This window comes from Calypte anna, chromosome 2 (assembly GCF_003957555.1).
Source record: "Calypte anna isolate BGI_N300 chromosome 2, bCalAnn1_v1.p, whole genome shotgun sequence".
Classification (NCBI taxonomy): Eukaryota; Metazoa; Chordata; class Aves; order Apodiformes; family Trochilidae; genus Calypte; species Calypte anna.
Window position 1 is genome coordinate 114,338,645 of NC_044245.1, and position 23,809 is coordinate 114,362,453.

The window sequence follows — 23,809 nt, forward strand, 5'->3', positions numbered from 1 at the left end:
TTTCATAGGAAATAAGGCAAAAACTTCCTTTTCTGAGAAAACTTACCCTGGATAGGAATTATTCATTAACAAAAGAAAAAAAAATTAAAAAATAACTAATGAAATTTCACTTCTGGTACATAAAATAATGGGAAAGTGTGTTTCCTGTGTGTAAATGGTTTTTAAACATGTTGCCTTCCAATGTTCTGTCCTGTCCAGGCAAAACCTATTAAGTATTTGCATATATGAACTGGGTCACAAAATGCCTGAGATCAAATAAAAAATAAAACCAAAACAAAACCCACAAATACAATGGACAAAATTACTGAAATTTAGCAAAGGGGAAAACAATGCTTAATAAAGATACACCAAATGTCTAGATACATCTGGGCAGTAGAAGCAAATTAAAATTTCAGATGCTGCTGGAAAAGCAAAAACACATTCCGAGAGGAGCAAGAATAGCGACAACAACATAATTTTGTTTTGAGGTGATGCAGCTGGTGTTACAGAAACAGAAGATTTACTATTTTGGACTCCACACTTTAAAAAAAATATTGAGAAACTGGAAGAAGTTCAGAGGAGAAAAAAAAAAAAGAAGAGGAAAATTACTGAAAGGGAACATGAAAAGAGTCAATTTTACATGTGGAAAAGGTAGATATGATGTTAATAATATATAAAGGAGCTCCTTTTGCTTTATAGCAATGTTGAGGGGGGTTGTGGGGAGGGGGGGTTGTTTTTTTGGTTTTGTGGTTTGGTTTGGGTTGTTTTGTATGTTACAGGGAAGAGGACATCTAAAAAAACCCAAAACCTTAATTTGGGTTTCAGATCACGAAATATGGGAACAGAATTTGGGACAATGAGCTGCACTTAAGGTTTTTACAAGTAAGTTAGATATACACCTGTTAGAAGTGGTATTAAGTCAATGTTGTCCAAATTGGTGACCTGATGAACCACAAACAAAAACATTTATACTATTAAAAGCTACCAGACTGGTATGGCCAGAATGGCAGATCTGAGATTGTGTGAAGAAAATGCCAAGGATTCTTCACCAGCTGACAGTCAATAGCTGAGCTGAAGAGTACCCCAAAGAATCTTCAACCTGCTGGTGGTATAGCTTTCCTATGGCACTGACCCATGAGCCATGCTACTTTTGACTGCTCTAGGGCCAAAGCTCTGAGTAGACAGGACCCTTCGTGAAGCAGCTTAGACTATGGAAGACCTTGAAGTTTCTTCCAAATCAGCTGCCTTGGGTGACCTCTGTAGAAAAGTCCTAAACAGCAGCTGTGAACTTGTTACCTTCTTGTCGCATCACTTCGGTTTGATGAGGAAAGACAGAACTCAAGTTTCATAAATAATTAAAATAAACTTGTAGAGAATTACTTGTGTTTATGCTTAAAGGGTTCTCTAGTTTAGGGCACACTTTGCAGTCTTAGATGTTTGGGGCTTTTTTCCCCTGAACTTTCTTTTCCCCTGAACAAAACCACCCCAAACGCTTCAGGTAGCAGCATTGGGGTGCTGCCCACAAACTTCTTATCCCCAACTTCAGCAACCCTGACCGTGGTGCATACCAAGACCTCAACACCGCCCAACCAGGGCCCGACTGCCGCCACCCTCCTTTCCACAGCTTCGCTCCGCAAGGCGACTGCATCCCTCGCGGGTCACCGAGGGGGAGAGGAGGCCGCACAGACCCCTCCAACGAGACCCCGGCCTCCCGGGGCCGGAGCTTCTCGACACATTCCACCTACGAAAGCGAACGGAAAAGCACCGTCACGACGGGCGAAAGGCCCTCCCAGAGAAAGGAAACACCCCTCACCCCGAGGACATCCGCCTTCCCCCGCCCTCACCGGCAGCCGGGGCGCGGTCGGCGGAGCAGCCCCGCCCCTGTCGGCGGAGGGAGGTGACCGCCCGCTGCCGGTCCGGCGGCTACCTCAGCACTTCCGGGTCGGGGGAGGGGCGGGGCGGAGCGAGGAGGCGGTGGGTGCGTGACGTTGCCGGAGGGCTCCGGGGCCGCTCGGCGCCTGTTTATTGTTCTCGCCGCCCGTTCTTCCCGCCGCCGCCTTTGCCTTCCCCGCCGCCTCAAGGGAGAGGCCGGGAAGGCGCTCAGCCACCGAGTCAGCCCGCCGGCGGAGGGGGCGGAGGTAGGAAGGAGCGAGGGAGCGGTGGCCGCGGAGGCGCCCGGCGGGAGCGGCCTGGCGCCCGGTGGCCGTTTAACCGTTTCCACCTCTCCGCAGCGCCAGCCCTGACAGCGGGGGCGGGGGGAGCGCGCCCGCGCGTCACGAAGGAGACAGCGAGAGCCGGGGAGCCGGGGAGCGGGCGGCCATGGCCTACGCCTATCTCTTCAAGTATATCATCATCGGGGACACAGGTGAGCGGCCGGGGAGGCGCGGCCCGCCCCGGGAGAGCCGGGGGAGGAACGGTGAGGGGGGGGGGAAGGGAAAGAGGCGGGCGGAGCGCGGAGCAGGCCCCGGCTCTCCGCTCCCATTTCCGCAGTGCTGGCGTCGTCGACGTGGAGGCTCTGCGCGAAGAGGCGGCTCCCCCCCCGCCTCTGCGCTGGGCCCCGCCCGGGGCCTCGGCCTGCCTCTCGGTGGTTCCGCGCCCGGCGGCCTTGAGCTGCACGGAGGGCCTGGGAGTCTGACAGCCGTCTCCGGAGCCCAGCTGATAGGCCACGGGGCAGGCCGGGCTGTGTCACGCCCCTGGCTGCGGCATTTGAGCGGGGGAGGGGAGAGGAAGAAGGTGCTGTCACGGCAAAACTTGTGCCTGGGTAGAGCCCCTTATTTGCATCCCTCCAGCAGTGAGGCCTGAGAAGTGCCTCATGCCACTCCGCAGTTTTGTGGTGAGGCCGAGACTACTGCTGTGAAAGGTACCTACAGCTCAGGCCACAGCGATGCCCTTTGCAGCCCCGGCTGGAGGTGCTGTAACAACAAACTGTTAAAGTGTCGATGCATGCTAAGGAAAATTAAAAGCTTTGGCTCTTTCCCTCTGATTTACAGGGACGTGTGTTTTTTTTCTTTTGTTGACTGCTACTTCCCCAGATGCTTTAGGTTGCTTCTGTGATCTATTTTCTTTCTCTCCCATTCCCACTTAAAACTGGATCAGTACTGTTTGTCATTGGCTGCTCTGTAACAGATGATGCTTACAAATGCTGCAGGCATAACCATGTACTGATAGAAGCCCATTTCCAAATATATTCTATGCTTCATCACTATAATGTGTATGTAAGTAGCATACTTGGATCAAACTCATGTCAGAACAGGGTAACTAGCATAGTTAACTATTGTTCCTGTGTATTGTGCATCTTTGTCATTGTTTTCCTCATACCTGTATAAATGCCTTCCTTAATAAGTTTGATGACACAGCTGCCATATTACATGCTAAGGATGCCTGCATAATTGTACTTCATCCCTATGAACCAAATTATTATTTGTGTAATTATACAGTACAGCTGCATTACGTGTGAGGTTGTTAAATACACTGGGTGCAACTACTATGTGATTTTACCTTTTTTTAAACATGTGTTTAAACTCTGGAAGTTTTTTTTTAAAGCTACTGCAATAGCAGCTCTAGTCCTAATGAATCTTAAGAAATATATCAAAGCTGTAATGGCCATGTTGGTTGCATTAGGCTGTAGATGATAAGCAGAAATTCTGCTTTTTTTTAATATTTAGGTGAGTGACAGTCCATTAAACCAAGAGACAAGAGATTACCTGAGCAGATTCAGGTAAAGAAGATGTTTGTCCAGGTTGCCACAGAATGGTAGAGTGGAATTCAGAATGATAGTCCTTCAGAACAGGTGGTAAATTATAGTACATCTCAACAAACTTCAATCATTAAAGTGGCAGAAATGGCAGCAAACAATTGGTTTGGTACACTTCGTTATATACTGATTAAACTTTTACAGTTGAATATTGCAATGGTCTGCACTGCACTTTTGCATTTCAGTTGCTTGAAATGTGAAATACAGAATAGATTTGTGTCACTTCTAAACTTGTTTCAGCTCCTTAAGAGCCAAATATTGAAGGAGAGGAGATAGAGAAGGGAAACAGGAAAATAGCTCATATGTTTGGTTTTTTTGTTTTTTAAATTCCTGTGGTTTTTATTCAGAGTTTCTTCCGGAAACTAATTAAACCTACTGTAGTGATCATTCTTGAAGTGAATTAAATATGCCAATATTGGTAAGTTGGTTTTGTTTTTATTTAGACAGTCTGTGAGCTTTTAAAGTATTCTAATATAGCTAGTACTGAAGAGCCAGTTTAAGCTGTGTGCAGTTTGTTGCCAAAATGACTGGTTTAGGTGTTACTAGCATTCTCAGGCGAAGGCAGTTGAGCTCTCAGATCTGCAGATGGAAGTTAAAAGTGGGTTGGGAATGTCCTCTTCAGTTCCAGCAGTGATCTGCCACAGCATTCCAACTAGTGAAGGTATGTCAGTGGCCTTGCAGGCCGTGAAAATTTTGTAGTGATCAAGACATTTATCTCTGAGACTTTAATTTACAGTCTTTGGAAATGGATGAGCTGCCTGGTGACTCAGCAATTAGTTGTAAACAAACTGAAGAAGAAAGGCAGCTGAAGGCAGATGTTAACATTTAGCTTGTCTTCCTTTTCAGCAGTACAAAACAAATTGGGTTATGTGAGCCATAAACAAAACCAATAAAAAAAACCCCTGCAGTTATACAAGACACCTGCAGATATCTTCCCTGAATTGTGATTCCACATACTTTCATCTGCTTAAACTCAGGAATTCAGTATGATCTCAGTCTCTTAAAATGACAGCCACAGAAACTGACTGTACAAGACTACTTATTTCTCAGCTCGTGTCCCCTTGCATTGCTTGCTTCATTTTCTGCTGACATTAGGTGACTTTTTCTTTCACTGGTACTTCAGGCATGGTAGCTTTGTGATCATGGGATTTATTGATTCTCTTATGGTTGTTACTTTTTGTATTTTTTCTAAATTTTTTTTTCTTTGTAGTTGGAACTGTTATAAGATCTAGTTAGTTTTCTTTTGTGGGATAGAGTTGCAATGGCATGGCTGTCTATATGATACTCAACACTGTCATAAACATTAGCTGTGGTATTTCATGGAGCTGGTATCTTTAAGAGAAAAATAGAACTATTGTGGAGTACTGATTGCTGTGAGAGTTGACCAGGAAAAATCTTTTCATTTAGGTATTTCCAAAACATGATAGCACTTTGCAAATGTGTTTAGAAGCATACATGGTGCATCCTGCTTAGGTCTCTGAAACCTTTGTCTTGGTGGTTCATAGTGTCTCTTTCATTTTGATAGCTGGTATGGAGTCGGTGTGTTCATCCAGTCCCCCCTACACGTCTTGTTTTGGCCATCAGCTGAGATACATTTTAATCTGAAATAGTATGAACACTCTTAGTATACATAGTATACTAAGTATACATCTTAGTATAGCATGTTGCATGTTCTTGCAGTTGGTTACTTAACATCTGTAATTCTTTTACCTGAAAGTTTTTTGGTATAATGATGAAATCTTTTCTGCTTAAGTGTTTTCACTACCAGCAGTGTACCACATGGGAATGAAGTAGGAATGATATGTGAGATTTCTGTGAAAGCTATAGCTAGATGTTTTTCCCCCAGAATATTTGATATTCATTAAACAGAATTTTCTTATATCAGAGTGTGTTTACTAAATTCCATCAGAGAATGCTACTGAACTTTATATGCCTGGAATAACAGTTCTGAATGGTCCTCTTGCCACCAACATAACTCTTCATTTGTACCCTATCTAAATGTCTCTTAAGTAACAGTCCATGAACATGTCTGTCTTCTGCTTTTCTTGAATGTGTTAGTTTAGCAACCCTCAGAGCTTCTTGCAAAATGGATTTTTCATTTGCCTTTCAATTATTGCAGATAGTTGTGGATTATAAACCAACCAGATCTCAAAGTTATTAGGGGAAGACAACGAAAGAAAATATAATTGCTTGGTGATCCAATTCTTCTTACTCTCTAGAGTAAAGTAAGCTGTCTGGTCAAGCATTTCACTTGTCTAGGAGATTCTCAGTTGTTGAAATTAAGCAGTTGAATTTGCTTTATATTTCAGGTGTCCTTGTGAAATATTTCTAGTGTCAGTGCACTTTGTTCTGGATCAACAGCTGCTATGAGCTAGCCGTGTGCATGACCAGAGCCTCTGGCCTTTATTTTCTACAAGTATGTAACAATGCTTCGTAACAGGTTTTCATCCCATTAAAGCTGCTATTAATATTCCATGATAATATGAGAACTTGTTCATGCTGAAAACCAGAATACTGATCTTTAACATAGATCTTGCTATGAGACACTTCCGTTAATAGTTTGATCCCTGAAAAAGCACATGTTAGGTGTTGTGTAAATACATCTTAACCTCTTAGAAGTTAACTAGAAATAACAAAAAGTAAGTAGATGCCTATACAAATTGTCTCTTGAGACTGTTACTTTGTGCTGACCCTAACACCCTACCCCACCAGAACAAAATAAAATCAAACAAAAAAACCCAAACACAACAGCTAAACCCCTAACCATTGTCCATATTTTTTTACAAATAACTGGCCTTTTTCTAAATCTGTGATCATCCAGGACACAAAAAGGTTTTCTCCAGTCATGTAGTTTAATTTTGTTTGGAAACAGTTTTTATGTATTTATATTTAAAACTGGCAGGATTAGCAGTTTGGTAGTGCCATATGAAATGAAATGTGATAAAACTGAACAGCTCCTTTCAGTTCATAGGTCTGAACAAATTTTTATGTAGAAAGAAAAACTTCCATCATTGTCTTCAGATACGCTGTTGTAAATAATTTACAGCAGTATTTATTTAATTACTGAAGCTGAATCATCTTCAAAAGAGTTTAAAAGCCATTTTTATGACATTACTGTTCCTGAATTTATGTAGCCATCATGAAGAATTTTGGAAGTGCTTTTTCTTCTCATCCATGCTATAATTGGTGTGTGAAGTCCCCTTGCTCTGCAGCTGGCAATTTGTAATGTAGTAGTTTGTCCTTCCTATTACTTAAAAAAAAAATACCATTTGATGGCAGTTGTGATTAACCAATAACTGACTGAAAATAGGTTAAGAAAAACCTTTGCTTTATGTTAATATCTCCCTATGCCTGGGCCCGTGAAAGGATAATATTGCACTTTGAGTTGCATAAAAATGCAGTGGTTGGAAAGGAAGGAGAGAGAATGAGCTGAATCCTGCGATGAGGAAAGGGTTTATGAAAGATCTGGGCGCTTTGCAGAGAACTAGGAAGAAAGTAGCTCATCAGCCAGGGTACAGGTATAGATCTTGTGATGTTGATACTATGTCATCACCCATTTTAAATCCTAGTTGTTTTTTAAATCTGTTGTTTGAGATTCACCCATTGTTTGAGACTGTACTTAGCCTATTTAAAGATTTGGTTTTGTTTATTATCTAAAGGGATGTAAGAGGAGCAGGAAGGTTCTTTCAGCTCAGTTGGCATTGGGGCTTCCAAGCTTGCAGTGAAGCAGTTGAAGGGTCTAGAGCACAAGCCTTATGAGGAGCAGCTGAAGGAGTAGGGGTTTTCTAGCCTGGAGAAAAAGAGGCTTAGAGGACACAAAGTTGCTCTCTACAAGGACATTGTAGCACAGTGGGTATTCATTTTTTCTACCTAATAACAAGCAATGGTCTCAGGTTCTGCCAGAGGAGATTTAGGTTGCATATTAGGAACAATTTCTTTACTGAGTGAGTTGTCAGGCACTGGAAGAGGCTGCCCAGGGAAGTTGGTGGTATCACCATCCATGGAGTTGCTTAGAAGAAGTGTAGATGTGGTGCTCAGTGACATAGTTTAGTGGTGGACTTGGCAGTGCTAGGTTAACAGTTGGACTTGATGATCTTAAAGGTTGTTTCCAGCCAAAACAATTCTACCAATCTATTCTATGATATAGTTGATTGGAAGTGAAAAGGGGAGGTTTTGCTTCCCTTACCTTTTGGTGATTTCAGTAGTCTACCATGAGCTGAATCAACCCTCTAACACAGTAGAAAGCCACCTACTTTTGGGGGTAACTTTTTGCTGAGTGGATGCATCATCTGAGTTGGCCCCAGCAAAGTGCTTACCAAGGTCTGAATACTTTCAAAGGAGGAAACAGAGTTGAGAGGATAAGTGAGAGGAAAATATGAAGGGGGGAGTAGGTCTTCATCTCTGTGGGTGCTAAGCTGATTGCTTCACACAACTGGGTGATCAACAACAAGAAAAATACAGTTCTGTGAAATGGCTGTGTTAAGCCAATGTTTGCTGCCAAAATGGGTGGACCTGGTTACCACTCCTTGTCTCAGCTATGAACCACTTATTAATTGTCAGCATCAGCGCTTGTCTGATCCTTGAGAGAGCCAATTCAGCTGACAAGGATGATTTAAAAAACAAAACCAAACAGCAGGTATGGTGAAAAAGTATAAGAGCCATTTTGAGTAAGGAGATGGAACTGTGTGGAAAGGAGTCAGTATGCCTCTCAGAGGTAGCTAGCACATATCTGAACTGAAGATATTTGTTTTCAAGATTCAGTTTTGGCATCCGTGTTGAGATGATGACTAATGCAGTTCTTTTCCTCTGTCACCTTTTAGGGCTATAGTGGTGCTTATGGGAGCAACTAAGAAAATTATCTTGGCTCCCTCTTCCCCCACTATCCCAATCATCCTGGTTTTTTTCTTTTTTTCTTTTTTTTAAGCCATTTTTAATTTTTGATCAGATCAGCTTTATAAGACACTCAGACATCACTGGAAGGTACAGGACTGCAGCAGCTTATTAGATTGGTTTCAGTTGTTGTGGATCCTTTTCTTCTGGCTGTAATCTAACAGCAGATGAATTTAAAAGCTTGGGATTTTCCCTCATGTTGGCAGTACCACACTTCTTACTTTGCAGCTAACAGCTGAACTTTCCTTGCCTTATTCACAGAGTCACAAGTGCTGGAAGGAGAGGAGGATGCAATTGATCTTTCCAACAAAAAGCCATTTAACTATGTAAGCTTTATCATCACCTGTGCTGTGGTTCCAGTGTTGTTTTTTTAATGGCACACAGTGCAGCCTACTACTGAAAAGAAACACCCTTCCCTTTGCTGTCTATTTTGTAGCCCTACTTTCAAGCAAATGTTAGTATTTTTTGTGACTATAGTGTTATGCTGGATCTGTAGCTTGGTTTAGCTCACTGCATAACCTTAGGAGTGAGAAGGGAGGAGTTAGCTTCACCACTTAGCTGCTCTGGCTTGCTGAGCAGTGCAGGGAACACAAGTGTTGGGGAAAGGAGGTGCTGGAGCATGGCTGGGCAAAGGCAGACAACAGCAAAGCTTTCACAACCCTTTGCCTAGGGGAATGGTGGAGCAGCACCCAGGAGAAGATGCTTCCAGATGAGGAAGATATTTCTCTTCTGAGAATCAGAAGAATTTGAAGATCGAACTCAGCTTGATAGTTTGGAGTTCAGAGCCAGAAGGTAAAAGGATTGTAGCATAGGTTCCACTTTTCGTCGCTGTTTTGGTACTGAGGAGTGATGAAGGGATCCTAGAACATGCACTTGCAAAGAAGCATGCTGCTCTCCTCTGAGCTTATAATCCATTGTTTCAGATTGTTCCTAAGTGGGAGGTTTTGTTTACTGTGTTCCTTGCTGAAGTGTATCCAGGCTCTGCTCGGTTTTTGTTTTAAGGTGCTAAGATTTTTTTTTTTCCTCTGGGTGTGGTTTAGCTGAAGCTATGAAGCTGAAGTAAAATGGGAAAATAGTTAATAAATAACTGTATCTGTCCCTTTTGTGTTCTACAATTGATTATAGTAAGACATACTAAACTATTTTTCCCAGAGTGTCTGCCTCAATTCAAGTGTAAGATTTAAAGTGCTAAGGGAACAAGATATATGGTAAACAATTGGCTTCTATAGCATCCTTTCTTCAAACCATTTGTAAACTGTGGGCTTAGCAGCCATGCAACTGTTAATTGATCTTTGCAGCATCTGTTCAAGTCACGAGGTGGTAAGCTGCTCATGAGTTCATATGTACAGCCCCTATCCCTGATACAGGTTCCTGGTTGTGTTTATGGTAGCCCAGTCTGCTCTGGCTCTAGAAGGGAATGGGCCACAAGCTATTGCCATAAGAACATTTCTGTTACAAACTTGCAGTGTCTTAAAGCCATAATTGTAGGCAATAAAATGTTAAGTGCTACTTAGAATATAACCTAAACTTAACAAGCACTGAAGCTGTGTTTGCAACTTCTGGAAACTCTCTTTCATTCAACACTAGAAAACTTAAGGACTTCCAGACTTTTTTTCTGGAAGGTTCTGAAGTAGCAGGAATGGGACTTCTCTTGTTTCTGTGTGTGTTTGTGTGTGTGCCTGCAATCTGCTCCTGAAAGACCTCTTCCATAGCAATAATTAGAGGTGCAAGCATCTTGTTCCAATTTGAGACAGTGCTTGCATCAAAGGGGCTGTGCTTGTCTGTCATCTTTGCTGTGCTGCTGCCAGTGTTTTTATGTTCTCCTGAACCAACACCAGCCTTACAAGAAGATGAAATGAGAGACTGCCACATAAGAAGTAGGGCTGGGTCACCTAATTGTGTCATTGTATTGACTGGATTTTGAAATTTTTTTAATATTTGTAAGATCTGTGCTGGAATATGGAACAGTTTTTGGGTTCTGGTTTATCCATCGAAACTGGAAACACTTTCTAAAGTTAATGGAAAAAGCTATTTTGCATTCTGTTTCTGGTGTTATTTACAGTTTGGGGTTTTTTTGCAGGTGGGATGGTGATTATGTTCTGTGATGGGGCAGCAGTATTTCCTTGGTGTTACAAAAGTATCTGTATGTGTAAATAGTGTTGTGTGAGTAGAAGAGTTACTAATATTTTAAGGTTTCTTCAAGATTCATGTTTTCTATCCCTATGATTCCAGTATTCTGCCCATCCCTCTTCCTCCTTCCAGTGTTCTCCACCATTCCTCGTTCATTTTTCTTCTGTCCACTAATTTTGTTGGACAAAGCCTTCTTCCCAGCTGCTTTTGTTCTTATAGCTTGCTATCATAAGCCAGAGAGCTACAGAAGAGAGATCTGTTAGGGCCTGTGCTGCAAACTTAGCCTTGGGCTGTAGTTCCCTGCCACTCCAAGTTGTTGATCTGCTGGCTGCTGCATTTCTCTTCACTCCTTTGACTCCTGCTTGTCTGGCCCTGGCATTAAGCCATTTCTGTTTTCTTTGTCACTCATCTTGTCAGGTTAGTGTGTTAACTCATCAGACAACTAAAATGGTTTAGCCAGATCAGTTCTGATGCAAAAAGGAGAAAGGAGCATGAACATGCTATAGGGAAGAGAAGAAGGGAAATAACAGCACTAACTAATTCTGGTTTAGGCTGCCAGAATTGTTGCATTGCCTGGGATATTAATGTCGGTGTCAACAATTTGTCACAATATTTGTAATTCAATGCAAGTCTCTGATTTATACTAGACTTGATTGAAAGTGATCACTGGTCATAGCTTTTAAGACAAAAATGATGGGTGGGCAGTGATTGCAATTCATGAGGCTTTTTTTCCTCATGGATCCATACTAAAAGATCTGAGAATGTTGAATTTAGTAGTAGAGAGATAATGTCATTATAAGCAAACCTCTGGTATGCATCTCTTGTGTCTTGCAGTATGGTTCTTTTCCTTATCACTTTGTTTGCTGTCTTTCATTACCAGATACATTGCTTCAGATCAGCTGAGCTGACCTCTAGTATGTGGCTGAAAAAGCCTTATCTTGCTGGACAGATAGAGTACAGCAGGAGCTGGTTTTCTACAGTGTTGTGTGTTATGTGGGGTATTTCAGAGTTTAAGTGTATGTAAACTAAATGTATGACTGCTGAGTTTTAAAAGGCTGAAAATTGGAAATTTGAGCAGAATGGGAAGAATGACCCCTTCAAGTAAAAGAGCAAGGAAAAGTAACCATAAAAAGTATTGCTTACAAACCTAAGGAGTTTTAGTACTTCTATTGATTACATTAACTTTTGCTTTTCTGTGTTGTAACTAACAGAGGAAGCTGCCCTTTTGCTGACTAGTGTCCAGGTGATGTGGTTAACCCATCTGCACCTGAACTCAGGGTATCTGAGGGTGACAATGTTTGTGTTCTCTGGCTGTAAGGTGAAATAAGTTGTGCCAGTTCTGCTTGGTTTATTTTTTGGCCTACAGGGAAGCAGTGGGCAGTAACAAAGTGGTTGTGAGCAGCCATAAATGTATTGAAGGGGATAGGTGGGATTAAGGTGGTACTGAGAATCTAGTTAGCTTGGAAGAATGTTGAAAGTACTGAAGAGAAAGCAGCAGAAGGAGAAGCTTTTTCAAAAGCAGCAAGACCTATATTAGTTACTATGGAAAGAGGATGTGAAATGATATTTTGAAGGTCTGTTAGGAAACTTCTTTCTTCTTGGAGGCAGAGCAACTTTTTAAAAAGAAGAATTAATTTTTTTCCTTTTTTTAAAGTAATTGGCTTGACTTCAATTTTCTGGAACTGCTATGAAAAAGTTGTGTACACTTCAAAGTAGGTGCAGTGTAGTATTTCAAGTTCTGCTAATTAATTTTAAACAATATATACCATTCACTTTAATTTCTGTTAGTTCTTCAGAGATTTTTTTTAAAGTTTGCTTAAAACTTTTTTTTTTCTTTCAGGTGTTGGGAAATCATGTTTATTGTTACAGTTCACAGACAAGCGATTTCAGCCAGTCCACGATCTCACTATCGGTACGTCTCTTTTGTTCCCCCCACACTTCTGGTGGTTGAGAAGCTGGGGTACTTCAACATGCATTTATCAGTTTGTGGTGCTGTGGTAGTGTAGGATTTGTGCTGTATTAAAGTTGCAGTGAATCTTTAGTTGATTAAGTGAAGGCCTTTTTTCACACTGGAAAGGTACTATCTTAAAAACAGTTTATAGAAATCATAGCCATAGTATCTCAGCTGTCTCATCAGAAAAACTGAAAACTCAGCATGGAAACAGAATTGACCAAGGTTGAAAAGCTTTGATGGTGATGCAAATGGCATATTTTTTCTCTAGGGAGTGGAATATTAGTGTAGTCGCACAACCTGGAAGACTCATTACAGATGAACTAAAGCAAAGTTAACCTTAAAGGTGAATAAACAGATTTGCAATCTGAGAAGACAAAATTCTGGATAAAGAAGTACTGAAGAGTAAAGGTGTTCACTGTTCGGAAGGGACAGGTTTGGGTTTTTTTCTTCCTAACTCTTCAAGTGGATGTGGACCATTTGATAGGTCTGATTTGATACTGATACTAGGAGAAACTTATATATGTTGACAGAATTGCAACTGCTCTGCATCTGCTCTAACTCTAGCAAATTATACAAGTTTTTCTTTCCACATCCAAAGTATGAGGAGTACTGGGGAATTAATTCTTCAGTGGCAAGCTTAGTCTTCAGATCAGTTTCAATATTAAGTGTAACAGATGCTAACCTCTGATAAGGTTGCAGAACCTTTGAACTTCATGTTATTTCAAGGCACACAGCAGCTCTGGTGATGAGCTTTGTACAACATGTATCCTCAGTCTCTATTTTTAGTTTGTGCCTTGGAATAGGTAGGCTCCCCATGTTTTGGAGTACTGAAATAGATGCTCAAAATGTAAACAAGCACTCTTCTTGTAACAGAATGTATCTGGTGATTTAGTTGCAGCTTCCTGTTCTCTCAGACAGTCTTCCCACACCTTGTGTGTGACTGGATAATGTAATTGAAATTTTTAGGCAAACATCAGTTTTCAAATATTTCTGACATTGTGATGGCAGATAGGCTGCCTGAATAAAGAGCCTAATTTCTTTAGGAAGGCATGAGTTACTGCCATCTTTTTTTCTTTAGGCCTGCCAAATAAATGACACTTTATGCCTTTGGCAGCCCCGTCACATCAGCAAACTGATAGGCTGTAGGAAAGAGATTCATCTCAGCAGGTTGGTTGTAATGCCAGTTGCCTGCCTAGCATATAGCTGGCTGAAATCTGGGAACAGAAACCTCAGCTAGTGGGATGAGAAGCTGAACCTAGATAGGAACATGAGAGATGTAGGAATGGAGCATGGGAAGCTGCTCAGAAAGGGGAAGAAGGGGCATAGGCTGGTAGCAGCCTTATTTCACTTTAGTCATAGGGCATGTGTGTGTGTGTTTTGGCCAGGAGAATGCTTCTCCCAAGTACCCAAGCAGATATAGAAGGACAGAGATAAGTAAAGAACTTAGGTTCAGAGTCATAGGAATGCTTATTCAGGACAAGATGAGGTGGGTTACACTTCTGACTGATTATATTAAAACTTAGGTTGAATGAAAAGGCTCATGTCACATAGCCTAACTTTTTTTGATATAGTACAATGGTTTTAGCCTATGGGAGTATAGATTCTATTCCTGCTGCGAGCAGTTCAGAAGAAGAGAAGGGAAACTGAAATAGGATATGTGCAAAAAAGGCATTTCATTGGGAGCTGTGAAAAATTTGGCCCCAAATTCTAGTGTAACTAGATTAAAATATTGTCTCAAAGATGTAAGAAATTAAGAGAGAAACTTTATGTCCAATGAAAACAAGATGGGGGGAAAATGTATCTGATTCTATGAGTTCTATTTTTCTGTTTTCAGAGTTGTGCATGATTGTAGTACCTTACTCTAAAATTAAAGATTGTAATGCAACAACTATGTCAAGTTATTTTTCATATTGAAGTATCTGTTAAGAAAGAAAGAAGGGGGGGATGGGATAAGCTGCATTGATGCAGCTGAGGGGGGTAAAAAAAAACCAATACAAACAAACATAAAAACCTGAAGAAACCCAAATCTCCATAAAAAGACAAACACAACAACAAAAAAACCCAAACAAATACACATACAAAACCCAACAGAAAAAAACACCACCACAATATTTGTAGGTATATAGTGGTGAAAGAAAGCACTGTGAACATTCTTTTGGTTGTCTGTTGTGCTTAGGAGATGCTTGAACAACAAGCTATTCCATCTTCAAGAGAAAAAAATTACCAACAATGTATGTTGTTTCAAATTCAGAAATTTTTCTCAGCAGATATTTTTATGAACCACGTTAAATAGTCTTTTAATTTTTCCACGGGGTTGTATGTAGAAACTAAACATTTAGGATGGTTGTAGAATTTAAATTGGTGACAAAGTATCTGCATTTTGAGATCAAGTAATGCATGCAGTGTTAACACCTTTAGTCCAGGGACCTTCCCCTCAACTTCAGAGTATTGTCATTCAGCTGCTTCCTCCTCCTCGACCTCCTGTCTCATCCCATTCTTTCAGCTTGTTTGCATACAGTTTTTGCAAGTTACTTGGATTCTAAAGAGAATGCAGTGTTCTTTGGCTCACGGCTTTTATTTGGCTCAATATCCTTTTCAAGGGAGAGAGGTTCTTCCCTGTCCTTTTCTTCAAAAGTAATTTTGCAGAAACCAGTGCTTTCCCTCAAAAATATTTTAAAGCTTTTGAAGACACATTTGGAATGCCTAATATCATGACTTCATAACAGGAAGACTTCAATCCAGATCTAGATGGTGACTAATTTTAGACAGAACTTAAGGTACCAGATATTTATTTTTGCTGAAATAATGGATATATGAAGCATAGATTAATGGCAACTTGATAGCCTTTAAGTACGTCCACTATTGCTAGGCATATGTGAGGTTTTAAATACTGTAGTAATAGCCTCAATTTATACTCAATTTACTGTTAATGATCTTAAAATTGCTTTGAAAGATTGTAGCAAAGGCTGATTTTTTTCTGAAATTACTTCTGTTTATTTGAAACATTTGCCCCTCAGTTATTACATTTGATCTTTAACTTGATAGAATTTTAGAAGCACTTGTTTTCATAAAGGTAGGTGAGTTTTAATTACTAGAGTAATAAATTTTATCGTTTTGAAGGTGACACTTTTGTGCTTGCTTAATAGAATATTTTGTTGATAAAGAATTATAGATTTAATTTCTTCTAAACTGGCTTCAGCAATCTTTCATTACTTGAGTGTTAAAATGACTTGAATTTTCTGTTTGCATTCAAATGGACATCTGTTTCTCCCTCTGATCTAGAGCTACTAAATTAGTTGGAGAACTTTTTAAGAAATACCCATTTGACACTTGCTCTGGTTAATGCATTTTTAAACTACTTGGAAATTAACAGTTTTCTTTCTTCTGGAAAACTCTTCAGCCTGCTCAAGCAGTTGGAAAATTAACTAGAAGTAGTTTGTGAGAGAGATTATTTCCTCCCAAGTGCAATGTTGAGTTAACTGAAGCTTATGTGTGTTCTTGCTTTCATACTACCTGACATTTTTCTTTCTGATATATGCTAATAATGTAATCTTTTGTAAAATCTATTCAGGTGTAGAATTTGGGGCTCGAATGATAACTATTGATGGAAAACAGATAAAGCTTCAGATATGGGATACGGTAAGTAATAAATCATATAAATTATTTAAATTTATGGCTCCACTAGTGCTCTCTTATTGTTCTGGTTAAGCTGTTTGTCATCAACACTTGTGTGAGACTGTACTTTGTCTTTCTTTGGTGTCTATGAAGATTAAAAAATTCCTTTTCTGTTGTGTTGTAGCCTTGAAACAGTGCAGATTTCTGCTGCAGCTTCTTTAAGTAACACTGGTAGTTTTGCAAGACTGGTATTTGTGCTGCCTCATATTTTTGTAAAAGTTTCCTACATTATTAAGAACTTATATTTCTCTAAGTAGTCTGTGTGTTCATGTAAGGTTTGGTTAACATAACATTTTGTTGGGAAATTTTCATGTGCTTGCTTTAATAGCGAAAGAATTCTCTTGAGGAGCTGTTTGTATTTCCAACGTAAAAGAAAAGGTACAGCTCACTGTTTTCATCAACCTGAGAACTCAGGTTCACTGTAATCGTGAAGATAGTTCAGATAGTTAAGAAAGGAATGATGGTATAAGCTTCAATTTTGAAAAAGGCTACCAAAAATCAGACTTCTCAAGGTTTCATGTTAAGAAGATAGATTAGCAAACTCGGCTGTTTTCTTCTTGTGGCCACCTTACCATAGTGGTCAGCCTCAACATCTACATTCGTGATGCAAAAGCTTCAAGATTCCTGTACTGATAGCCATGTCTTTCAGGTGTGCTTAACTATTCCCTAGGACAGGTTTTTCTGTTTCCTTTTCAAAATACATTTTAGGATACCTTTAGAAACAACTGATACAAGAGCCATAGCCTAATTATGTGCTCTGCTTAGTATAAAAAAAACAATGAAGGGAGATATATTTATGTATTCGTGTCTACATACATGCATGTGTATATAAAAATGTAAACAAATGCAATATTGTAGCTAACTTCATTGGTAAGATCCAAAGTCCCTTACTTATTTTCAGAGTTCATCACTTGATGAAGAGATGAAGGCACTTCCTGTGCCTTCTTGGAAGTTCTACGTGAAAAGATATAGAAGTATATCTTCAGATTTTGCTTGCAGTGGTTTCTGTCCTGGGAATTTTTACTATTATAAATGTGGATTGCTCACTACTGAGGTGTCTGATCCCTTTGAAGTTCAATAGACAAGCAAAGCTCTGCATAAACATTAGCTTTAGAAGCAGATTTTTAGTTTGTAGTGTGACTATGAGAAAGTATCTGTATTGGTCCTTGTTTTATAAAATTGTGACAGATTCTCTATATGACAAAATTATTTATATTCTCCCTGGTGCAGCTACTGTCTTACATTGGTTTTTCAACTTATTTTGTTAGTACTCTAGTATCTGCTTTGTGGATACAAGTGATCTTCAATGATTTTTGAGTAAATTATGTTTTTCTTAGTGCCTCTGATTCAGTAGCTCTTTGCAATCTGACTGCTTTCTTGAATGCTTGCGAAGTGTCTGGTAACAAAAGTTTCTACAGAATTGCTGTTAAATAAGACTTACAAACCCCTGTTATGCAGGTTTTTATCTTGCTAGCTTCTTAAATATATCATGCATAAATTAAAGGTATTCACTTAAAGCTTTCAAATGCTGAATAGATGATACGTTTGCGTTGCAGTTAATTTATAAGCTGTAAGTAATGAACGACAGCATATTGACTGTAGTTAAAATTTTAACTGCGTACAATCTGATTTCTAAAACACACAATGTTTCTATTCCAATCAAATCTTGGTTTGTGAGTATATATAAATCTCACTGTCTCGGTTCTGAATTTGGGTGCAAAGGTTGAAAGAATAGCAAGATAAGAAATATGATGAGGTAATTGTCAAGAGATGTTTTACTTATGATTGATAAGGTACACAAATATCCTAAGGTTTGTGGATTGTGTATCTGGGTGGATCATTTCCTGGATTTCTGTTTGCTGTTATTGGTGCTGTGTCTGTATTTAAGCTGTAACAATTCCTGTTTGGTAAGAGTTCATTTTATACCTGTGGTTAAAGAAACACATGAAGTGTTTGTTTTCATAAACACTTTTGTGTTGCATCACAGCACCATCTCTTCTGTGATTTAGTGCTAGCTTTTATATCTGCTTTCAGTCCATCACTGAACACGAAACATCTTGAGCAGAAACATAAAAAGTAGAGAACTGGATAAAATTTGTTTTGACTGGTTAGCAATGAGTAAGGATTTACTTTCTTGGGAGAATCAAGCACTTGAGATTTTTCTGGCCAGTTATTTCTATACAATGAGAATCAAACCCTTCGATTTAGATTTTTTTTCGGCCCCGTATTTCTATCTATATAACAATACCTGGTTTGTGTTGTCTTCAGCAGATCACTGCAGCTTCAAGGAAAGGTGTATCTTAATAATGGGATTATAAGGAAGCTGCATTTCACTGCAGGAGCATTTCATAACTTAATGGGGCAGCTGTAGCTAACACTGTTGCATGTCTGTGAGATCCACTTATGTGCATTTCTTACATCATAATTCAAGAATAATTGATTTTTCATTAGCGTCTTTGTTTGGATCTGTGTTACAGAAGTTAGCTCTGCTTACTGCAGCCTGGTGTTCATGGAGGAGTACCCAAATTTAATTCCTTTTGGAATGGAAGATATGCTTAAAGGATCCACGTGTGCCCACTAGAAATTGTAGTCCAGCATTTGGTCCTGTGAGCTAGCAGTCTAGTGTAACTAGTCTGGTGACAACAAAAGAAAACAAAAACAAAAAAAGAAAGCACCCCAAACCAACAGCAACAAAAAATTCCAACAGCTTAATTCCATAAAGGATATTCAGTGTGGCCCTTTCATACTTAATGTTAGGTGTTTCAGTCTTGGCTGTTCTGCTGATTGGAATATCTAAAGCAGCAAATAGCATGTTCCAGTTATTCTGCCTCAGCTGCAGGATGCTCCTGATATTTCCTAAGCTGGGCTCTGCAAGCTTGCTGCTCTGTGTGCTGTGGCACACCTAAGGTTTTGGATCTGGAAGTTCTTGGTGTTTTACTTTTCCTTTTTGATCCATTTAGGTCAGTCAAGGGGAGTGCAGGTATTGGATCAAATTGATCTTTGTCTTGCCTGTCTTTAGTCTCTAGATTTCCTTTCCTGTATCTTTAATCTTGGTAAGGGTTTTCTAGTTAGCTAGTTGGATAGACTGAAAAATATTTTTGTCAAAGCTGATTAGTTGGTAATTGCCTACTAGCCTAAATTAAGCTACTCTTTTGTGGAAGTGTGGTATTTGAGCTAGTGTCAGCTGCAAAAATAACTTCTAGGGAACTAGGAGTGATACACAGAAGCTGGTAAGTATCAAAATGACCGTTCTGGGAGCTATTAAGCTGTGTGAGTTTAAACAAGCTGTGTAGATGACTTTGTTTGGTTTGTGGCAGTGTAACACTGAGAAATATTAAAAATTCTTCTCCTCAGAAAAACTTCATTGTTCTGGAGAGATACATGGCCTGTTACCAGGATGAGTCAGTAGCCTTCATTTTGTTGTTGAAGGGGATGTTCTGTATTGTATTGACTATTACTAACAAGTCCTTGTTGATGAGCAAAAATAAGCAGCATTTGAAAGAGGGGAATTTAAGTTCTCTTAGATGCTGCAGGGGGAGAGATCACTGATGATACTAAATAATACTACTACTGTTTTCAAAATTAAACTTACATGAATTAGATTTTTTCCTGTGTATTTAAATAAAATTTTTAATATCTGCTTCTGCTTAATTTAATGGAAATATGTAATACAAAAATTTTTATTTGTGATTGCTTCTGTAGCACTTGAAGTTTGCCTTAGACTTAGACTCGTCTTGCTTAACTAAGAAGAAATACCTGAAAAAATATTTTCTTTTTTATAAGCTAATTTCAAGCAATTTCTTGATTTTCATACAAGTGAGTTTTCAAATTGATAGTGTGTTCTAGTAGTTTGAAGCTTGCACAAAAAAGCATATTTGTGCAAAGAAGGTGTGATTGTTAAAGGTATGTCTCTTTTCCCTAAAACTACAGCGTAACTTGTGTCCACTTTCAGATATTCTGAACATACTAATCCTTCTTGGAAATTCAGTTGTTTCTCGTGTACTTGCAAACATTTTGGATCTAGTAGAATAAAGTAAAATTCTGAATATTCAGTAAGTGAACATTCATTTCATCTTGGGGACTATTGCTAGGATGGGGCACTCATTCCTCAGAGTTCTATACAAATTTTCTACTTCATTATATTTTCTGCTTCAGAAAGAAGTGGAAAAGCAGTCAGAATATTTTTATGTTTGTGAGCAGCTGGTGAATTCTCCCACTGAATTTTTACTTACTTGACATCCTTAACTATTGTACTTGCAAAAAACGTGGCTACATCTGACAGCACAAGTTAGGAGTACTCAGTACTCATGGCCCTCTGTTTTACTGCTATGAAGTAATAATCAAGAACTTAAATGGGATACATAGTTCACAGACAGTTTGCTTCTATGTGGGAGCATTAACGTTTCTAGATTCATGGATCAGGGAGGAACTTGTTGATTAGTTAGTCCTTTTTATAATAGTTTATAATAGTTAGTCCTTTTATTATGCAGTTTGTGTAATAGGACCATCATCTGAACTTCAGTACAGTAGCTAAATTGTTCACATCCATGATGGTACTTTAGGGAGCTAAGGTAACCTGATGCACCTTCCAGCCTACTGGTCACAAACCTTTGTCTGTCATGTGCTTAAATATATTTAGTTATTGAAATATTATTATTTTTTTATTATTTATTTTCTGACTGGTTATAGATTTCTTGTCAGTTTATCTGTGCCTTTCAACAATAATAGAGCAAGCTCTTGCTGAGGATAAGACCTTGGATGGAAGGAGAGTAAATCACTTCTTTTTGTCTCTGATGGAACTCCCATTTTAGTGAAGGTAGCTACTTAAAATCTAAAGGTTTCAAATATATTTATAAACTGTAATAAATCATAAGAATACTTCTCATAATGAAGGGCTAAAGCTTTCTATTTCTGTGATGTGTTGGGAATTGCTTTGGATGTCTAAATGGCATGCATTCAACAACATCAGAAGAAAAGGCATGTGTATAGATGATCTGTATTTAGACAAATGTACAGTTTCACCTGTGGGGATCTTGGAACATCAGTTCTTATTAGCATGCTGACAGTTACTTTGAAGAAACATGTAACATAAATTCTGACACTTTCTTAAATTGTTATGGATTTCTTGTTATAATGTCTTTAGGATGGTTCTTTGTTTTTTCTGGGAAGCTCCAGGTCTTTTTGTTTTATACTACTTTTGTGTGGATTCTTTGTATTGCGTGCTAGTAAATCACCTGAAAATTCTTTTAACTTTGGAGCAGAGATTTGACTGCAAGAAAGGTTAATTTATTTGTATAAACAAGTTGCTATGTACGTAAAAGGCTGTTAATTTATTTTTAACTTTCAAAACTACGTTCAAAGGTATGTATTGCTCCTCCCTTTCTGGAACATTTTGTTCCAGGGATCAACTTTGTGGAGTAGTTTCCAACTGGCAGTTGTCATAGGTAGTGTGACACTTGTGCAAGTTGGTTGTTTCTTACATGTCTTTTTAGTTTAAGTTTGCAGCCCACAAAAAGGTAAACAAGTTCAAATGAGTGTTTTTTCCCCTGTTTTGAACATGCCATATGTGTATGCCCCTTTTAAAAGTGAAGAAGTTTAGAGCTGCTAGCTGTGGTGCTTTGTGGTTTCTTATTTTTCTTGTAGATTTATACCATTAAGTTTTCCTCTTGTTGGTCAGCTTGGATGTATCCATTCTGCTGGGATGTATTCAGATAACTTGGTCCTTGAAGACAAATTTTCCAAGTTTTTCAGCACTAAGAACAGAGAATTCAGTAAAATTAATGGAGTGTTTTCTAGGGGGATGAGGGATGTTTCATTATCTACTTTCTTGTACTGCATCATGGAGCTTCTTTTTTTTTTTTTTTTTTTTTTTCCCTTAGTTCATAGATTCAAAATAGGCTGTTAAGGAACTTGCAAGGAACCCTTTTTGATAGCATAGACGTGACTGCATATTTTGCAGTTGACACTGATGTGAGTACAGCTCACGCTGGGAGACGGACACTGAGGTTTCCTATAGGAATAATAACACTGAGTCTTTCCTCAGCCACAGGTACTGTGTCAGGGGTAACACAGTTGAATAACTTCCTGAAAACTTCACTGCAGGCCCTCTCTTTGTATACTAGTGACCTAAGAGGATTGATAATGCTTCATATTCTGTTTACATCGTTACTTTGAAATTGCATTTTGGTGTCTGTACTGAGGTATATTTAGAGAAGTGCATGGGATATATTTTTGTACAGTTCTAAAGTTCAAACAGGGATGAAGACTTTTTGTACTGTTTTGAAGACTCCTAGAGCTATATTAAATAAGTTTTGTATCTTAAATGCTGTTTTTGTTAAGCAGTATGATACAAACTGTGGAAGTTTGCAGTCCAGAAAACAGCCAAAAAGAATGTTACTTAACATTTGCAACATCACTTGTTTATCAGGGGCCCATGTGTTTTCATGGTTAGTGAACCACTCACATCAGAATTAATGGTTCTTTTCTCTGAAGAGGGAGGATGCATGCTCAGGCACGTTCAGTATGCATTCATTGGTTCCTCTAGTCAACCTTGTCTGAGCTAGATTTGCTACAAGTAAAATAGCTGTCATGAACTATCTGTTACCAAAAACATCTTTCACCTTCCCACTCCCACTCCAGTGTAGTTGAAAGTGGATATAACATCTTTGTTGGGGACATGGACAGTAGGATTGACTGCTGCACCCTTAGCAGTTTTGGTGATGACACCAAGCTGTGTGATGTGGTAGATACGCCAGAGGGAAAGGACAGGCTTGAGAGATGGGCCCATGCCAACTTCTGGCTTTATTAAACTTCACATGCAAGGTCCTGCATGTGGGTTGGGGCAATCCCAAGCACAAATACAGGCTAAGCAGAAAGAAGAATGAGAGCAGCTTTGAGAAGAAGGACTTGGTGGTGTTGATTGATGAGAAGCTCAACGTGTGTGAAGCCAGCAGTGTGAGCTTGCAGCCCAGAAAGCCAAAACCATGTTCTGGTCAGCATCAAGAGAAGCATGGCTAGGAGGTCAAGGGAGGTAATTCTTCCCCTCTACCTCCACTCTTGTGAGACCCCACCTGTAGTACTGTGTCCAGTTCTGGGTCCCCCAACATAAGAAAGGTATGGAGCTGTTGGTGCAGGTCAAGAGGAGGGTCTCACAGATGATCAGAGGGCCCTGGGGACACCTTATATTGACCTTCCAGTACCCAGAGAGGGCCTATAGGAAAGCTAGGGAGGGACTTTTTACAAGGGCATGTTGTGGTATAATGTTTTGAATCTGAAAGAGGGTAGACTTTAATATTAGGAAGAAATTCTTCACTATTGGGAGTGGTGAGACACTCAACAGGTTGTCCAGAGAGGTTGTGGATGCCCCCACCCTTGGAAGTATTCAAGGTCAGGTTGGATGAAGCTTCAAGCAACCCCCTGGCAGGGGT

At 39.5% G+C, this 23,809-nt stretch overlaps 1 protein-coding gene across 3 annotated transcripts in view; it reads left to right on the forward strand.

Moving 5' to 3' along the window:
• Positions 1-1,846: 1,846 nt before the first annotated feature.
• The window catches only part of RAB2A (RAB2A, member RAS oncogene family), a 48,681-nt gene continuing 26,718 nt past the window's right edge, over positions 1,847-23,809 (forward strand). The window contains exons 1-4 of one of the 3 annotated variants that reach the window (XM_030446508.1): positions 1,847-2,117; positions 2,211-2,344; positions 12,594-12,665; positions 16,279-16,346. In XM_030446508.1, the coding sequence (XP_030302368.1) occupies positions 2,299-2,344; positions 12,594-12,665; positions 16,279-16,346 (186 nt within the window). In that variant the 5' untranslated portion in view covers positions 1,847-2,117; positions 2,211-2,298. Of the gene's footprint in view, positions 2,118-2,210; positions 2,345-2,848; positions 2,889-9,391; positions 9,416-12,593; positions 12,666-16,278; positions 16,347-23,809 lie in introns of those variants that run through there. The other 2 variants (XM_030446509.1, XM_030446510.1) reach the window with 2 other exon arrangements.